General features: G+C 41.9%; 1 protein-coding gene across 2 annotated transcripts in view; it reads left to right on the top strand.

Moving 5' to 3' along the window:
• Nucleotides 1-16954, top strand: part of LOC138158297 (syntaxin-2) — a 51574-nt gene that overhangs the window by 13898 nt on the left and 20722 nt on the right. For both annotated transcript variants that reach the window (XM_069084497.1, XM_069084527.1), the window contains exons 2-3: nt 8127-8201; nt 13459-13558. In XM_069084497.1, the coding sequence (XP_068940598.1) occupies nt 8127-8201; nt 13459-13558 (175 nt within the window). The remainder of the gene's footprint in view (nt 1-8126; nt 8202-13458; nt 13559-16954) is intronic.

Raw genomic sequence — 16954 nt, 5'->3', positions numbered from 1 at the left:
CTTAACCTCTCAGTATTCCAGGCAACTTTCCAAGACTGTAACTTACAGAATAGCTGCTCATCTGCCTTGGTAGAGGGGCCTTCATCAAAGGAAATTGCTTACATCAATAAAGTCTTATAGACAAAAAAAGGTACCAGGTATTTTACTAGGCTCTTGGAATATAGAGAAAAAAATGCAGCTGCCTGCCTGGCTTCTCTGGGAGCTTACAGTCTACTAGAGGCAAAGGGAGCAGCATGTCCCTAGATGTTCCAGCTGCTCATAGGTGGGATATACAAGTACTGTTAGTGGGAGTGGGAGGAAGACAGTGGCCGCTGGGGTGGGGACTGGGGATCAGGATATGCCTCGTTCAGGAGGTGACAGTTAAGAAGAACCTTGAAGGAATCTAGGAATTCAGAGGAGTGGAGTTTGTTCCAGGCACATTGGATGCCTTGTGCAGAAGTTCTGAGAAGGGATAAGGGATGCAAGGAGGCCAGTTTGGCGGAATATAGAATGCACCAAGAGGAGTCATGTTCAGTCAACCTGGAATGGTAGTGTGGACCTAGATATGGTTTATTCTTGGGGCGAGAGGGAGCTACTGAAGCATCTTGAATAGGGGAGTGACACAGTCATATCTGTGCCTTAGGAAGATGTGTTTGGCAGTTGGATGGAGGCTGGATTGGAGAGGACAGAGACTGGAGTCAGGGCACCAAAGCCAAAGTGCTTGTGTGGAGGTGGTGGGAGCCTGAATAAGGGCTTTTCTGTATAGGTAGAGAGAAGGGGATGGAGGTTATGGATGATGTGGCTGCAGATTCCGTGAGATTGGATATTGTCGAGGGAATGGGAAGAGTCAAGGATGGCTCCAGGGTTGTGGCCCTAGCTGACTAGTGTGATTGGGATGTCCTCACCAGAAAGGGGGACATCATTGAAAGGCCCAAGGAGAAATAGCCTTTAGATCATTGTAGTTTTTTTTAAGCTACTTGTGTTGTTGGCACATCTATTATTTGCAAAATGCTTTATAGCTTACTAAGTGCTTTCATTTAAATTATCTTAATTTTTTTCATTTTTACAACTATCTTATTAGGTGGGGGGGGGGGTTAGTCTCATCTGACAGATGGGGATACCAGGGTTCTAAAATGTTAAGTGAACTATCTAGTAACAGATAACTACTATAGTGATAGTGTTGCTGGTGATAGAACTCAGTTCTTATGACTCCTAATCTGTTGATCACACTATATCATATATGTGATATAAAAACTAAAAGGAAACTTGTATTAACCATTTAGTTCAACAAGTTAGTATGGTTAGGGTTCATTCGTAGTATAGATAGATGAAGTATTTATTGAGCATTTTGTGTCAGATGGCATGTTAATTGTTGGGGATACAAATAAAACAAGACAGCTTCCAACCTTCTGACAGTCTTCACCCTTTACATTGTAATAGGAGAAGACAACAGATGAAGAAGGAGGTAGGGAGAGAGAGGGAGAGGGAGAGAGAGAGAGAGACAGAGGAAAGAGAGAGAGAGATAGGGAAAGAGAGAGAGAGGAAAGAGACAGAGAGAGAGAGAGAGAGGAAAGAGAGAGAGAGGAAAGAGAGAGAGGAGGAGGAGGAGGAGGAGAGGGAAAGAATGGAGAAAAAAGAGGGAGAGAGTATGAGTGTTGGTGTGTCTAGGACTAAGTGAGAAAAGGCGTAGCTAGGGTCCTTTCTAAAATGATGGTCTTGGGTGAGGAAGCCACCAATCATGAAAGCAGTACTAAGGGTAGAGGTTTCAGGGGGAATGGGAAGGGACAAGGTGGCAGGTGAAGAGGAGGAGAGAAGTCTGGAGAGAGAGTATAAGTATGTGAGGTGAAGCATGGGTGGGGTCCTTCCTAAAATGGTGTTTGGGTAGTTTGTTTTACACAATGGGAATCCCCCCCCCCTATTTCCTAATACAAAACAACCCGAACATCCAGACCCTTCCATAGGTATATCCCTTAACCCAAATCATATACCTCAGAACAGAAACAGGGGGATCAGATAAGAAAATGATAATGGATCAGTGTAACATCCCCATCCAAGTGGATGTTCCTTCAAGTTCTAGTGGGTAAATAGTGTCATCCTAGTATATAGACTCAGAAAGTTCCAGTCAGCCTTCCAGTGGTTTCTTGTTCTAGGCCCTGCTTTTAGGCATTGAAACAGTTCAGTACATGGAATTATTTAGTCTCTTCTTGAACATTGTCATAGAGGGAAAGAACCCATGCCATTTTACTTCAGCTCACCGAACAGTTCTTACCTCTTCCTCTGTATTCTCAGGGTGCTCAGTGCTAATAAAAACATGAAGAGCAACCATTTCTATCAGGGAGCTTACTGTCTAATAGGAAGAAAATGACTTGTACAAATAAGGGAGAGATTCAAATAGTTTCCCATACTAGGGTTTCATCATCCTGATGAAAAAGCTGTTCTGGAACAGTCATTCACTATTGGTATAAACAGCCTTCATCTGTTTAAAGACAGAAGGTGCACTCTTCCCAGCCCCCCACCCCCATACAGCTAAAGCACCCTAATTCCTTTAGATTTTCCTTTAAGTCATTGAGCTAATTTGCTCAGACAAGTTTGTTAAGTATGGTTCAGTAATTAAGTATGGTTTCATTAGGATAAAAAGTAGAGTTTGAAAACAATGGGAAGATAATTAGTCTTTGAAACGTGGTCAAAATGATTTCGCTCAAGTTGGGGCTAGGATGGATGCAGCAGTTCTTTCTTCACATACCTTTTGTATAGTTGATGGTGAAATCAAAGGTTACTTCCATATTTTACCCAGTTTCCTTAAATTAATCAGTGAATGGGGCACCGCATAGTGCACTCTTGATTGAGACCAGCCAAAGTCATTCTAGATTCCTTGTCTTTCAGACTACTAGAGGTAATGGTGGAAAGTTTAGAACACATCACCACTTAAGCTTTCACAGGATTAGCCTCAAGCCAGCCAGCTTCTCTAGTCTGTCTCAGGGAACATTCCCTATACCATCTCTTTTCCAGTTGCTTCCTTTTCTGTTATCCAATTTTATTGTTTCCCCCATTGGATATTTTTTTGTCATGTGGCAGCAGAATGGGATATACAGGTACTATTAGTGGGAGTGGAAGGATTGCAATAGATAGCAACTTCTGCTTAACACCTTATTTTTCCTCTATCTTGTTGCTATAATTGTATCCTTGCTATCCCGTTCTTCAGTTGACCTCATCAGTGGCTGCTTTGGATGTTTCTAATCTTCCAAACAGCTGACAAATTGATATTCCTAAAGTATAGATCTAACTGTGGGACCCTTCTTTCTTAATATACTCTAGTAACTCTCTTTTGCCTCCTAGTAAATAAAAATTCAGTTTGACTTTTAACTTTTCTTGTCAGCCAGTAGAGCTGTACGGTCAAAATAACAGGGACTTTGGAAGGTGAGAATACAGGATTAGCTGCTGCTTTTGTCTCTTCTGCCTGTGAGAAATTGGGTAAAACACTTCACCTTTCTGGGCTCCAGTTTCCTTTTCTGTAAATGAGGAGGCTGGATAAGATGGTCTCTTAAAACAAAGTAGATAGAGAGGCAGGACCTAGCAGTTGGGAGAATCTGGAAAACCTTTCCTGGGTAAGTGGTGCTGGAAATGTGCCTGAAATAAAGAGAACAGTTCTCTGGTGGAGATGGGAAGCGAGGACTGGCCAGTACAAAGCCTCAGAGGCACTCAGATAGAGGACTGTGTGTGACAGAGACAAGATCCATGGAGCTGGGACTTCAAAGAGTATGGGAAGGAGAGTGTTTAAATGAGGACAGAAAGATAGGGTGAGGCTAGTTTGTGAAGAGGCTTCAAAGAGTGAAGAGAGGGAATTTACATTTGAGCCTGGAGGCAATAGGGAGCCACTGGAGTTGATTGAGTAGGGGAGTGACATGATCAGATCTGTGTTTAAGAAAAACATTTTTTTTGTGGCAGCTTTGTATGAGATATACAAGAGTGGTACCATACTTGAGGAAGTGAAACTGATTCTAATCTAGATGAGACCCTTCATTAGATGAGGTCCTTCATTAATATGGTGACGTTGAGTGGAGATCAGGAGGTTAGATGCAAAAGAAATTGTAGAGATAGAAAAAGAACAAGATTTGGCAACTGATGGATAATCAAATAAGATGGAGGGAGAATGAGAAGTTGATGAGGCTACAAAACCTAGGAGCCTGGAAGCTGTTCGTGACTGAAATGTGGTTTGTCCTTCATCCTCCAAGATGGCCATGACATTAGGAAGGTGATATCATGACTTGTAATTGACTTTGACTTATGTGAGGGAGGGCTGTGCAAAGTCACCAGCCTCACTTTCTCCTCTGAAGCCATCTGGGTCCAGTGATCCAAATCAGGATGACAGGAAATGACCCCAGTGCAGTGGGAGACTTTGACCTTCTTAAACCAAGGTCTTTCCCAGGTCTCAGTTTGACTGAGGCAGTGCCCACTCTGTGATTAATGACTACCCATGTTTCCCCGATAATAAGACACTGTCTTATTATTGTTTTGGACAGAAAAACACCAGAGGGCTTATTTTCAGGGGAGGGCTTATTTTAATGAACATTGACAGCAATTTTAATAAACAGGTAAATGTGAACAAAAAAATGTACCTTTATTCAATAAGCAAATCACTGGGGAAGAACAGGATGATGCGCTCACTGCTGCAGCTCTGATTGGATGCAGCTTGGAGCGTGGTGTGCGTTTCACGGGGCGGGGGGGGGGACGGTACATACAGAGGGTATCCTAATGTAGCGTGTAGCGCAGGGGATCACCTTCACTACAGTGGCAATTTCAATAGGGCTTATTTTCGGGGAAGGGCTTATTTTAGAGGAATCTTACACAGTAAGGGGAGGGCTTATTTTCGGGATAGGTCTTCTTATGGGAGAAACAGGGTAGGTAAGAAAGGAGGCAAAGAATGACCTCTTTTACCTGGTTAAAAACAATCAATTTGGGAGGGGTCAGAAACAATTGCTATTTACATTCACTCTGAGACCTCAGGGCCCAAACAGAGACCCAGTGAGGCTTGGGCTGGGACTTGGGTTGGCTCATTCCTGAGAGCCAGAGTGATTTAGGTTTAAGGCATGGTCCTTAAGGACTGAAATAGAGAGGTTTGGAAGAGAAGAGGGTTTGGAAGGAGTAGGAGCAGTAGAGGTGGGTGGTGGGAGTCATCTAGGGTTGAAGTTGGTATAAGGTGAGGGGGTAAAGGATTTGATAGTAGAGGACAGTGTAGGCTTGAGATGAGGTCAGAGCTGGGGTAATGTACTGAGAAAGTACTGATTGATGGAAACATTAGAGGTCATGATGAGGGAGAAGAGCTAGAACAGAGGAATATCAGAATTTTTGTTGGAGGAAAAGAAACGTGTGTGGGTAATAGTGGTGTAGAGTGTGCGACCATCCCTGTAAGGGGCTGAGGTGGAAGAGTAGGTCAAAGGGGTAACTAGGTGGCACAGGGGAGAGCATCAGCCCTGGAGTCAGTAGCACCTTAGTTCAAATATGACGTCAGACGCTTGACACTTAGCTGTGTGATCCTGGGCACAACTGCCCTGGGGAAATAAAAACAATGGCAGCAAAGTAGATTTGGGGAGGTTGGGGAAGTCAGGGAGCTTAAAGGATCACTGACCTGAATGTTGGAGTCTTCTAGGATAAGGACAGGAATTGCAGAAGAAGAACATGGTGGGCCAGGTGATGAACTCCTGGAGAAAGGAAGGAAGGTGCCCTGACCACTGGTACCCAACAGCTACTGTAATTGGAAATGGGTGGGAGACTTTAATAGAGGAACTTCAGAGGGGGAGAGCATGCCAGACGATGGTGGATAGCAGTTATGGACACTCCTATCTGTCTTTAGCACTGTGCTCCTGCCTTTCCAGGCTTAGAGCACGTTGCTCTCCTTCACTAGTCTTAAGGTCTAGCCATGCTGGCCTTTTTGTTGTGCCCCAGAAACAACACTCCAGCCCTGAGTTTGGGACCTCCACACAGGCTGGTCTCCATGCCTAGAACACCCTCCTCCCTTTCCTTTGCCTCACACATTCCCTGGCTTTTTTTTAGCGCTAAGCTAGTGTGACATCCTCACAGGAAGCCTCTTCTGCCCCATCCCCATTGCCCTCCTCCGAAGTTGATAGGTTCTTGTTGAATTGAATTGAATGATCAGATTGTTATCCCAGGTCAAGTGTAAATGAATTCTTCCTCACTTGAAGTCTTCCAGTAAAGGCTGGATGACTACTACCCCAACTTTGGTTTAGAGGGGAACAAGAATTTCACTTTGGGTTGGACTTAGTAACCTCTGAAGTCTCTCCAACTTTAAAATTCTCTGATTTCTTATAGGCCAAGACTTCAGTCAATCAGTCATTAAATATTTGTTATATTCTTCCTGTGTGCCAGGCACCATGTTAAGTGCTGGGGATACAAAAGGAGCAAAAGACAGTTCCTGCCCCCAAGGAGTTTATAATCTAATGGAGGAGACACCATGCAAGCAGATTTTTTCAAAGCAAGCTGTATACAGGATAAATAGGAAATAATTAAGAGAGCTAAGGCACAAGAAGTAAGAAAGGTTGGGAGAGGCTGCATCACGTAGAAGGTGGGATCTTAGATCTTGAAGGAAACAACAGGAGTCAGTAGATGGGGTTGAGGAGGGAATGCATTTCAGCCATGGGAGACATCTGGAGAAAATGCCCAGAGCTGAGAGATGGAAGCTCCTGTTCATGGAACAGCTGGGAGGCCAGTGTCATTGGATCAAAGAGAATGTTTCAGGGAGTGAGGTGTCAGAAGACTGGAAGGGGCGGCTAGATTGTGAAGGATTTTGAATGCCAAACAGGACATTCTATATTTGCCCTGGAGGTAGTAAGGAGCCCACAGGAGTTTATTGAGTAGGAAGATGATATGGTCAGACCTGTATTTTAGGACAGTCCCTTTGGTGGCTGAATGGAGGATGGATTAGAGTGGGCAGGAGGCTTGAGGCAGGCAGACCCACCAGCAGCTATTGCAGTAGGCCAGGTGTGAGGTGCTGAGGGCATGGAAGGGGTGGGGGGGGGTTGTTTTCAGGAAACGAGGGAATGTATTCAAGACATGTGACAAAGGTGAAATCAATAGACCTTGATAACTTGAATGGGGGTGGGGGGGGTGAGAGACAGTGAGGAGTCCAGGATGGCTCCTGGGTTGGGTGCCTGAGGGCCTGGGAGGATGGTGGTGCCCTTGGCTGTATTAGGGAAGGTAGGTAAGAAGATGAGAGTGTTTGGAAGGAAAGAGAATGGGTTCTGAGGATCTTATTTTTGTTTTTGTATTCCCCCACATTTAGCACAGTATTTTGTATTCAGTAAGAATTTAATAAATAAGTGTTGGTTGTAATGAAAAGTTGCCCCACATTCCTTTAAAACACCAGTGTTAAAAGTCTGTTTCTAGTCCACACCCAGAAATTCATCATTATTCCTTTAATTTTGCTTCCTCATAGTTTGGTTTTGTTGTTTGTCACCAGAGGCATAAATCTAGCTTTTAGAGCGATGAGAAGTAATACTTAAGAAAAATTTGCTCAGTTTTAGTTGCTGTTTGAGAAAGTGGGTTAAAAAAAAAACTCAGTGTTTTATAGAAAAGTTAGCTGATAATATGTGTCATTATTGATACTCTAGAGAGAAGAGGATACAGAGTTATATTTATTTTGGACACCTGATGACAAAAAACAAACAAATAGGAGCTGGTGTCTATAGATAAAATTCATGCTTCAAAACTGTTCAGCTGATACAGTTCATTTGAATTTCTTGCCCCTCCATGTCCCCTTCCCCCAACCAGCTGTAATGTGGAGATCAAAGGGCTACAAAATTAAATTATGAGAGGTTGAAGTAGTAGGAACCTTGAAATAGTAAGAACTCTTATTTTACAGATGAGGAAACTGAGGCCTGTAGAAGTAATTTGCCTAAGATTACTCAGCTTGGAAGTATCTGAAGGTAGATTTGATCTCAGGGCTTCCTGACTCCCGACCAGTATTCTATCCACTATACCTGCTTCCTCTCTAAGTAGTTGTCAGTTGGTTACATTTTGAGGTTCTAATAAAGTACATAAGCAAAGTACTTTAACAAATTGTAGTTTTGTTCCCTGAGCTGATGCGTTTCCTAGTATGTGTCTGACCTTTTAAATACTTTCCCCCCTTTCAGTGTAAGAGTAGTGAAGATGGAGAAACCACTGTTGTCGTTGAGAAGGACCATTTCATGGATGATTTCTTCCACCAGGTAAGATGCTTAAAGGAACAGACAGCTTGGGAACATGTTCATATAGGCCAGTTTTTGTAAGTGTGCAGTTCTCAGGTGTGGAGAATATAGGATTTTGACAAGTTTGTGTTTGAATGAAAACTGTAATCAGAAATAGTAATAGTTAATATGGGGAGAAAATGTGGATTTTACTGTTTTTACATCACTCAACCTAAGTAATATTTGATCAGACATACAGTTTCCATCTTTTTAAATTAAACCTTTAAGCAGATAATTTAGCTTCATCAAATATCAAGGAGAGGTATGTCAACTTGATTTTCCATTTTTCTGGAAGCTTTATTTAGTTTTAATCATATATGAAGGACTAATCAGACTTCTTTTTTGAAAGAATCATACTATATTGGAATACATTGAATTATGGTTACTCCCATTATTGTATTCATAGATATTCATTATTAACACCAGAGGTACCAATCTTCCACAATACGCGCATTTCCTGATATATGTGAACTTAATTACATATTGTTTCTAGTATCATTTCATTTCAACCCTGTAGTTCCTATTTTTGCATAATGAGAGCAGGAAATTAAATTAAGAATTTAAAGGTATCAAAATAAGGATGACTTAGTTTGAAATTAAAGTGGACTAGAAAGTATTTGATTTCCTGATTTCACTTTTGCACTCAGCTTCCACAATGCACTGCTTTCTTTTACTGCTTTATTGCTACCTATTAGTAATCTAATAGTGAGTTTCTTGTATCTCCTTTGTAAGGTGTGTAATGTAATGCCAAGGAAAGGCAACTTCCCAAGGTTCAGAATACCAGCATAGGTGCTCTCCATTTTATTCAGTGACAAACCAAGAACAGAGAAGGTCAAAACATGACATCATTCCAAATACAGCATTTACTAAGCGAGATTAAATAATCTCCAAGTACTACCCCACCCCAGGACCTTCCAATCATTCAATCAATTACAAAGTCTCTGTTCTAAATACTTCTCCACCCCTAGGCTATACCTTAATTTAGTCCACCACAAAGCCCCTCTTCTCAAATGGAGATTAGTTTCCAAACATAAGGTCAAAAGTTCCCCACCCCTGGATCACAATTGAATCTACCCCAGAGTTACATCAATTTTAAACATGGCACTTAATACCCAAATGAAGGTCTTTTCTTCATCTTGACACGAGGCAAGTTCTCAGCAATTCCTGGGAACTAATTCCTGGGGAGACAAGGCTCAGCAAGGCCACAAGATACATTGCCAGTCTCTTCATCAATTCATCCTCTGTCTGTAGAACAGTCCTAGAACCCCTGAAAACATTAGCAAAACCCTCTCCCAGGATTTCTGTAAACATACAACCAGAAAATCCTTCTTCAGGGCTTCTGAACCAACAGAAAGGTTCCCAGACCCCTGCAACAACAGCACTGTCCTTCACCAGTGGACAGTATTCACTGTCTGCAGGACAGTCTCAGGGCTTCTTAGCGAACAGCCAGGTTCCAGGACTTCTTCAACAGGACTGTCTTTCACCAGTGGACAAATCTGGCAAAACAACATCAAAACAGACAGACAAAGTACCAGCAAAACAGCCATGTCTCCTCAGTCCTTGGCAGCTCAGGGGGCAGTTCTCAAAAGTCCAGGGCAATTCAAAGCGACCACCAGCAATTCTCTTAGTCTCTCTCCCTGCTTCCACGTGGGTGCTGCTTCCAAAAAAGGTCTTCCGCCTCTCTCGTGTCTCCAAATCTACGTCACCAGCTCCTCCCAGTTCAGGACTTTCTTTTCACATCAACAAGTCCATCCCACAGGTGGGATTAACAAGCTCTGGGTTTTAACACAATCAATTTGAAAACCAAGCCAATACAGGGGAATCTTTAATTGCCATTACTATCACAGGTGTCATTAGTATGTTGGGCTTTGTTCCTATTGTCTGTGAATCTAAGTGATTGGCCCCAGTTGTTTGTTTTGAAATACATTTCTTGAAAAGAAGAACCTCATACATCATTAAGCTTTGCTGTTATATTTCATTGAGAAGATGCATTAGTTCATTGAATGCTGTTCACTTGGAGTCTTTTTTGGGAATAGATCTTTGCCATCAGTGTGAAGGATACAAAAATATGATCAGATTATCACTAGATTATGAAATTGTTAGTTTAACAGTAACTAGCTTTATAAAGTGAACTCTTATTCTAATTTGATTGTGAACTAAATTGACTGCTCTTAAAAAAATCATCACTGAGATTAATGTAGAAGAGATATTTATTATGGTAGATGTCCATTTTACGATAATGCCATTTAGGTTTTAAAAATAGTATAGCACACTGCAGAAGAGAAAGTTGTGATTTGAAAGAAATTCAGTTTTAGTGAATATAATTTGTAACAGGAATGGCTAAGAGTCTGTCTTTTGTTAATAATGAATGTGAGTTAATGGCATATGGTTGCACTGCAGTCACTCTGAGGATGTTGATATGTAATCCTTAGGTCTGCACCTAGTTATTGCTGCATATGATGGTACAGGCAGAGTTAATAGAAAATTTTGTTAATATTTCCTCTGATGCAAGCTTACAATTGCATTTTCTTTTGGGTGTGAGTTGTTGAGTTAGCATGAGCTTGTACATGAAATACCTTGAAACTATCGTTGCTTTTATGTAAACTTTTTTTTTAATGGTAAATTTTTGGAAAGTATATGTATTTACTTTGTTTTTATATGAATAATAAAATTAGTGTGCACTATTTTTTTTTTTAAGCAATCGAGGTTAAGTAACTTGCTCAAGGTTACACAGCCAGTTATTTCTGGGTGTGGTGCTGAGTATCTGAGCCCGGATTTGATCCAGGTCATCCCGACACTGGAGTCAGTGCTCTTACTCGCTGAGCTACCTGGCCACCCCTAAGCAATTGGGATTAAGTAACTTGCTCAAGGTTACACGTCCAGGTGTTTCTGGGTGGGTGCTGAGTGTCTGAGCCCGGGATTCGATCTCCAGGTCATCCCAGCACTGGAGCCGGTGGTCTTACTCGCTGTGCTACCTGGCCGCCCCTAGTGTGCACTATTAATAAATGAAGGAGTATAGAATGCCACAAACTATATATGAAATTAGAAATACCATCAAGGCCTAAAGATCTGTGATTTCATCCACTTGAGTGCTTTCTCCTCCAATGGATATCAGAGTCCTTTCTTGCTGACCTTGTAGTCTCTTCTTAACTTTGGGTTCTTGGAGGTTATTCCAGTGGAGTGCAAACTGTTGGAGCAGCTAATAACCTCAAAAGGCTTTCAGAACTGGCTCTGGGATAGAATGGCTGTCTCCTGTCTAGAAACCAGCCTGGAGAGAGGCACATAGAGGGAAGCTCAGCACCCAAGCCACTTGGGGGTTTTTAAAAAAGTGACAGTGACCCATTTGACAGATCCTCCTTGGTTTTACTTCCCCACAGTGGCGGTGGTAGAGAGATAGCATGGGGCAGTGGGAAGAGCGTTTGATTTGGAATCTGAGGACCAGGGTTCAAATCCTGGCTCTGTGGGCCTCAGTTTCTTCCAGTGTAAAATGTGGATGACTCCTGCAGTCCTCATTGGCTCTCAGTCCTGAATCCTGTGACCTTAGACAACTCACATCATTTCCCTGGGCCTGTTTTCTCATGCATAAAATGGGTCTTGGATTTGATCCTCATGGTGGCTCCTTTCCAGTTAAATATATGATACTGTGACCTTAGGAAATGATCTTCTTGAGTTCCTCTGGCATATGAACTGTCCATCATCTAGACACCAGATTTCTAGTGATAGTCTTTCTGAATTTAGCTGATCTTCAGAGGACAAGGCCATTGCTTATTAACTAGACTTACACCCAAAGCATCTTCGCTTTGTTGGCCCTGGTCATCGCCTCCTTTCTGCAGATATAACCTTCAAGAACACAGCTAAGGCATAGAAGTAGGACTTTGGTGTAGGAAATTACTGTCATTGAAAATAAGCAGAACTGCATGTTTGAATATTCTCCATCACATGAGTTTTGGAAGTGAAACTGATCCCTCTTTTAAATAGAGGAAGCTACTAAGCAAAAACACTGACTAGACAAGCCGTCTCATGACATGGTGCCAGACTGGAAACCATGCGACACGAATGTTAATGTGAATGATTTATTTAAGTGATTCCTATGAAGTGGGTGATATGAAAATTAATAGTGCTTTCTCAGTTCATCAGTCAGATCATGATTGACTGTCCTCAATACATTTGGCTCAAACTTGATAAAGAATAAATTATGTATGGAAACACTGAGACTAATTTGGGGGAATTTTTAGTAAATATGTACTCTTAATTCACTTCTCAGTACTGATGGTTGTGCTGCCTAATATATTTGATTGAAATGACTGATTTCCTCCTTGAACTATGATGGTCAGTAATACTATATATGGGCAGCTAGGTGACTCCTTGAGCTTGGAGTCAGGAAGACTTGAGTTCCAGTTTGGGCTTCGATACTTAACTACCGTGTTTCCCCGATAATAAGACCTATCCCAAAAATAAGCCCTCCCCTTACTGTGTAAGATTCCTCAAAAATAAGCCCTCCCCCAAAAATAAGCCCTATTGAGATTGCTACTGTAGTGAAGGTGATCCCCTGCGCTACACGCTACATTACGGTACCCTCTGTATGCACCGTCTCCCCCCCCCGTGAAACGCACACCGCGCTCTGAGCTGCATCCAATCAGAGCTGCAGCAGTGAGCGCGTCATCCTGTTCTTCCCCAGTGATTTGCTTGCTGGTGCCATTGAGAGCAGTGTTGCGGAGGAGAGCTGAGGCAGTACAACATAAGCCCTCCCCTGAAAATAAGCCCTCTGGTGTTTTTTTCCCAAAAAATTTAATAAGACAGTGTCTTATGATCGGGGAAACACGGTAGCTATATGACTCTGGACATGTCACTTAATGGCTATTTGCTGTGCTTTCCCCATCTGTAAAGTAGGAATAATACACTTTCCTTCCAGGGTTTGTTGTAAAGTGCTTAGCACATAGTGTGAGCTCTAGAAGAGTTAGCTGTTATTATTGTTATCTGATCCTTCACTATAAGTCATATTTCATCCCAAATTGTGAAATGCCTTAAATAGTTTGGGCTGGTCACTGATGTTGCCTCAGCCAGAAGAGAAAAAGAAAATGCACTGACATTTCTCTTGTCCTTTTAAATCAAAGAATATCAATAAGGAAAGTGAGAAAGGGGCCTTTTATTTCTCAGGTTAACTTGAAATTTTATTTTTTGAAATACTACATGTAAAAATGTATAGTAAATTTTAATTTACCAGCCTCTCTTTTTCCAGGTTGAAGAGATTAGAAATAATATATCCAAAATAGCACAGATTGTTGAAGAAGTAAAAAAAAATCACAGCATCATCCTCTCGGCACCAAATCCAGACGGAAGTAAGTGACTGTATTTTCGACTAATAATCTTCTGAAAAAAATACATAGGATTAATTACTTTTTTTGAAGTAGTATTTAATTTATCCCAGTTGTATTGGGAAAGGGGCAGTGCCAATCAAGGCAAAAAAAAGACAATTTTTACTATTCATTTTTATAAGATTTTGAGTTCCAAATTTTTCTCCCTCCCTCTCTCCCCTCTTCCTTAAAATGGTAAGCAATTTGATATAGGTTATATATGTGTAGTCATTAAAACGTATTTCCATATTAGTCACAGTTATAAAAGAAAAAACAGACCAAAAGGGAAAAAAACATCAAAAAAACAAAGTGCAAGTGACAAAAGTATGCTTCGATCTACATTCAGTGTCCATCAGTTCTTCATCTGGATGTGGATGGCATTTTCCTTCCTGAGTCCTTTGTACTTGTCTTGGATCATTGTGCTGCTGAGAGGAGCTGAGTCCTTCATAGCTGATCATCACACAGTGTAGCTGTTACTTAAATGTATGATGTTTTCCTGATTCTGCTCATTTCTGTGGTTGTCCAGTCATTAGCCATGTCTGACACTTGGTGACCCTGTTTGTGGTTTTCTTGGCAAAGATGCTGGAGTGGTTTGCTGCAGCTCATTTTACAAATGAGGAATTAAGGCAGACAAGGTTAAGTGACTTGCCCAGGGTGGCAGTGGCTCATGAGGAGAGCCTTCCTCATTCCAAGCCCAGTACTCTGTGCACTGTGGCGCCACCTAGCCGCCCTGCAGTATATCTACCGTGTGTGTTTTTTTTTTTTTTTAAGCAATTGGGGTTAAGTAACTTGCTCAAGGTTACACAGCCAGTTATTATTTCTGGGTGTGGTGCTGAGTATCTGAGCCCGGATTTGATCCAGGTCATCCCGACACTACCATGTGTTTTTTCAAATGCCCTTCTTCTAGTCATTTAGAATTTTGGTGCCTCTGAGACCACAGTATCTTCATGGTTTGCATACATGTAGTATTCCTGGTGTTAATTGATGGTTTTGGCAGCAGAAAGCAGCACGGAATCATTCCAAGAATCCAATAAGGTCAACTCCAACTCCATGTCCATCTGAAATGCTTGACCAAGCTATTTTGAAGGACAAATAGATGGGCTTCCATTCTAGCTGCAAGCCATAATCAGGCTATATGAACTTGCTTTTTTCTGTGGTTAGTACCAGGCTAGTCTTTTTTTTAAAAAACATTCATTTTTAAAATTCTGAGTTATTTGATTTCCAGATTCTCTCTAGCCCCTTTCCCACCCATTGAGAAGACAAGCAATATGATTCCCTGTATACCTGTGAAGTCATATAAAACATATTTCCATATTAAGGGCTGATCTTTTTTGAATGACTCTGGACCTTATTTTATTTTTTAAAAATTAATTTCTTTTTAATTTTCAACTTTTACTTCCATAAGATTTTGAGTTCTAAGTTTTCTCTCCCTCCCGCCCCAGCCCTTTCCCCCAAGAAAGTGTGCTGTCTGATATAGGCTCGACATATACATTTATATTAAACATTTTCACGTGAGTCATGTTATAAAGAAGAATTAGAACCAGTGGGAGGAACCATGAGACAGAGAGCACAGAGTCTGCTTCAATCTGCATCCAGACTCCATGGTTCTCTTTCTGGATGTGGATGGCATTTTCCATCATGAGGAATGACTGTGGATCTTAAGTGTGGGGGGGAGGCCAGGCAGCATTGTAGGGTTCGATGCAGCCAGCACAGTGTCGTCATAGATGGGAGCTTTGGGATAACGTCACTTACAGGAAGCTCCTCCTCCATTTAGACATGGCATAGCAGAGTCTCCATTGGCAGACTTCTTTGGTGAGCATGTCTCCATGTTTTATGCCTCATTGATAGAGAAATAAGTTATGTCTCTAAATCTTCCAGTGAGTTTTATATGATTAATCTCCACTCAGTGGCCAAAGCAGCCATTCCCCATTCAGTAGGCTCCAGTGATTGCAGTTACTTCTAGGAACAAGTATAAAAGCTTCTGTTTGGCCTTTAAAACCCTTCACAACTTGCCTGCTTCCTACCTTTCAGTCCTTCTTATACTTGATCTTTCTAGATGACTCAGCAGCACTGGCTCCCTTGCTCTTCCTCACAAGCCATATTCTTTCTTCCAGCTCTCAGTCTTCTCTCTGACTCCCCCTTAGCCTCAAATGTTCTCCCTGTCACCTCTCTCTCCTGGCTTCCCTCCCTTCTTCCAGAATGCAGTTCAAAACTCACGTATCATAAGAGGCCTTTCCTTTTCCTTTCTAAATGCTGGTGCCTTCCCTCCGGGACGATTTCCAGTTTATCCTGTGTATATCTTGTTTGTACATTGTTGTTTACATGTTTTCTCTTCCATTAGGCTGGGAGCTCCTCGTGGGCAAAGACTACGTGTGTCTTTCTTGACATCCCCAGTGTTCAGCTCGGTGCTCGACACATAGTAAGCACCTAGTAAATGCTTGTTGATTGATTGGCTAGTGCAGTGTCTCAGGCTCTTGGGCTTGGCGTGTTTTTATCAGTGACATGCTTAGATGAAGGCTTACTGCCGTGCTGATCAGATTTGCACATGGCACAAATCTGGGAAAGATGGTGAACACCTTGGATCCCAGAATGAGGAACCAGAAAGAATATTGAGAAAAAGCTAGTACAGTGAAAGTTCACATGGATAAATGAACCAGAAATGAACTTCACGAATACAAGAAGGTGGAGGCTCGACATCTGTTCATCCAAGAACAACTGAGCCAGTGAGTGGGCTGTTGGCTTAGTGTGAGTCAGCTCCGTGGTGAAGTAGGCACAAAAAGCTCAGGTTGTCACGGGCATTATTCTGCATGGACATTCATATGACCTGATGGATTCTGCTCTGGTGAGAACATCGCTAATGTATTGTGCTTAGTTCTGACTTCCACATTTCAGCAAGGCCATTGAGAAGCCAGAGAATATCCACACAGTGGAAGACAGGATTTTAAAAGGGGTTGGAGATTCCCTCCTGTGAGGATTGCTCAGAAGAGCTGAGGGTGTTTGGCTTGGAAAAGAAAAGACCAGGATCAGGTACATGATGGCTCTCTACCAATATTTCCAGAGTTGTAGTGAGTGTAGTGCAGAGATTTTGGGCTTGGGCTGCTTGCCCCTATGTGGCCAAGCTAGGAGGAAGAGCTAGGAGTTGCAAAGAGGCAAATTTAGACTTGATTGAAGGAAAAACTTAAGACGAAAACACTTTTCCAAAGTGACCTGGCCTGCCTTGATAAATACTGGCTTCCTTCTCATTGGAAGTCTAAAGCAAAGGCTGGATGACCGCTTGTTCTGTGTTGTAGAGATTTTTTTTTTGTTGTGGTTCAGATGTGGGTTGAAGTTGATGGTTTCTTATGCCTTTTGTACTTCTTGAGATTCAATGATTCTGTGAAT

The sequence above is a fragment of the Petaurus breviceps genome, unplaced genomic scaffold, assembly GCF_028583685.1.
Source record: "Petaurus breviceps papuanus isolate PSGF00001 unplaced genomic scaffold, PetGlider_PUasm1.0 101, whole genome shotgun sequence".
NCBI classification, from domain to species: domain Eukaryota; kingdom Metazoa; phylum Chordata; class Mammalia; order Diprotodontia; family Petauridae; genus Petaurus; species Petaurus breviceps.
The sequence above is the reverse complement of the archived record's forward strand: the minus strand, read 5'-3'. Positions and strand labels throughout refer to the sequence as shown.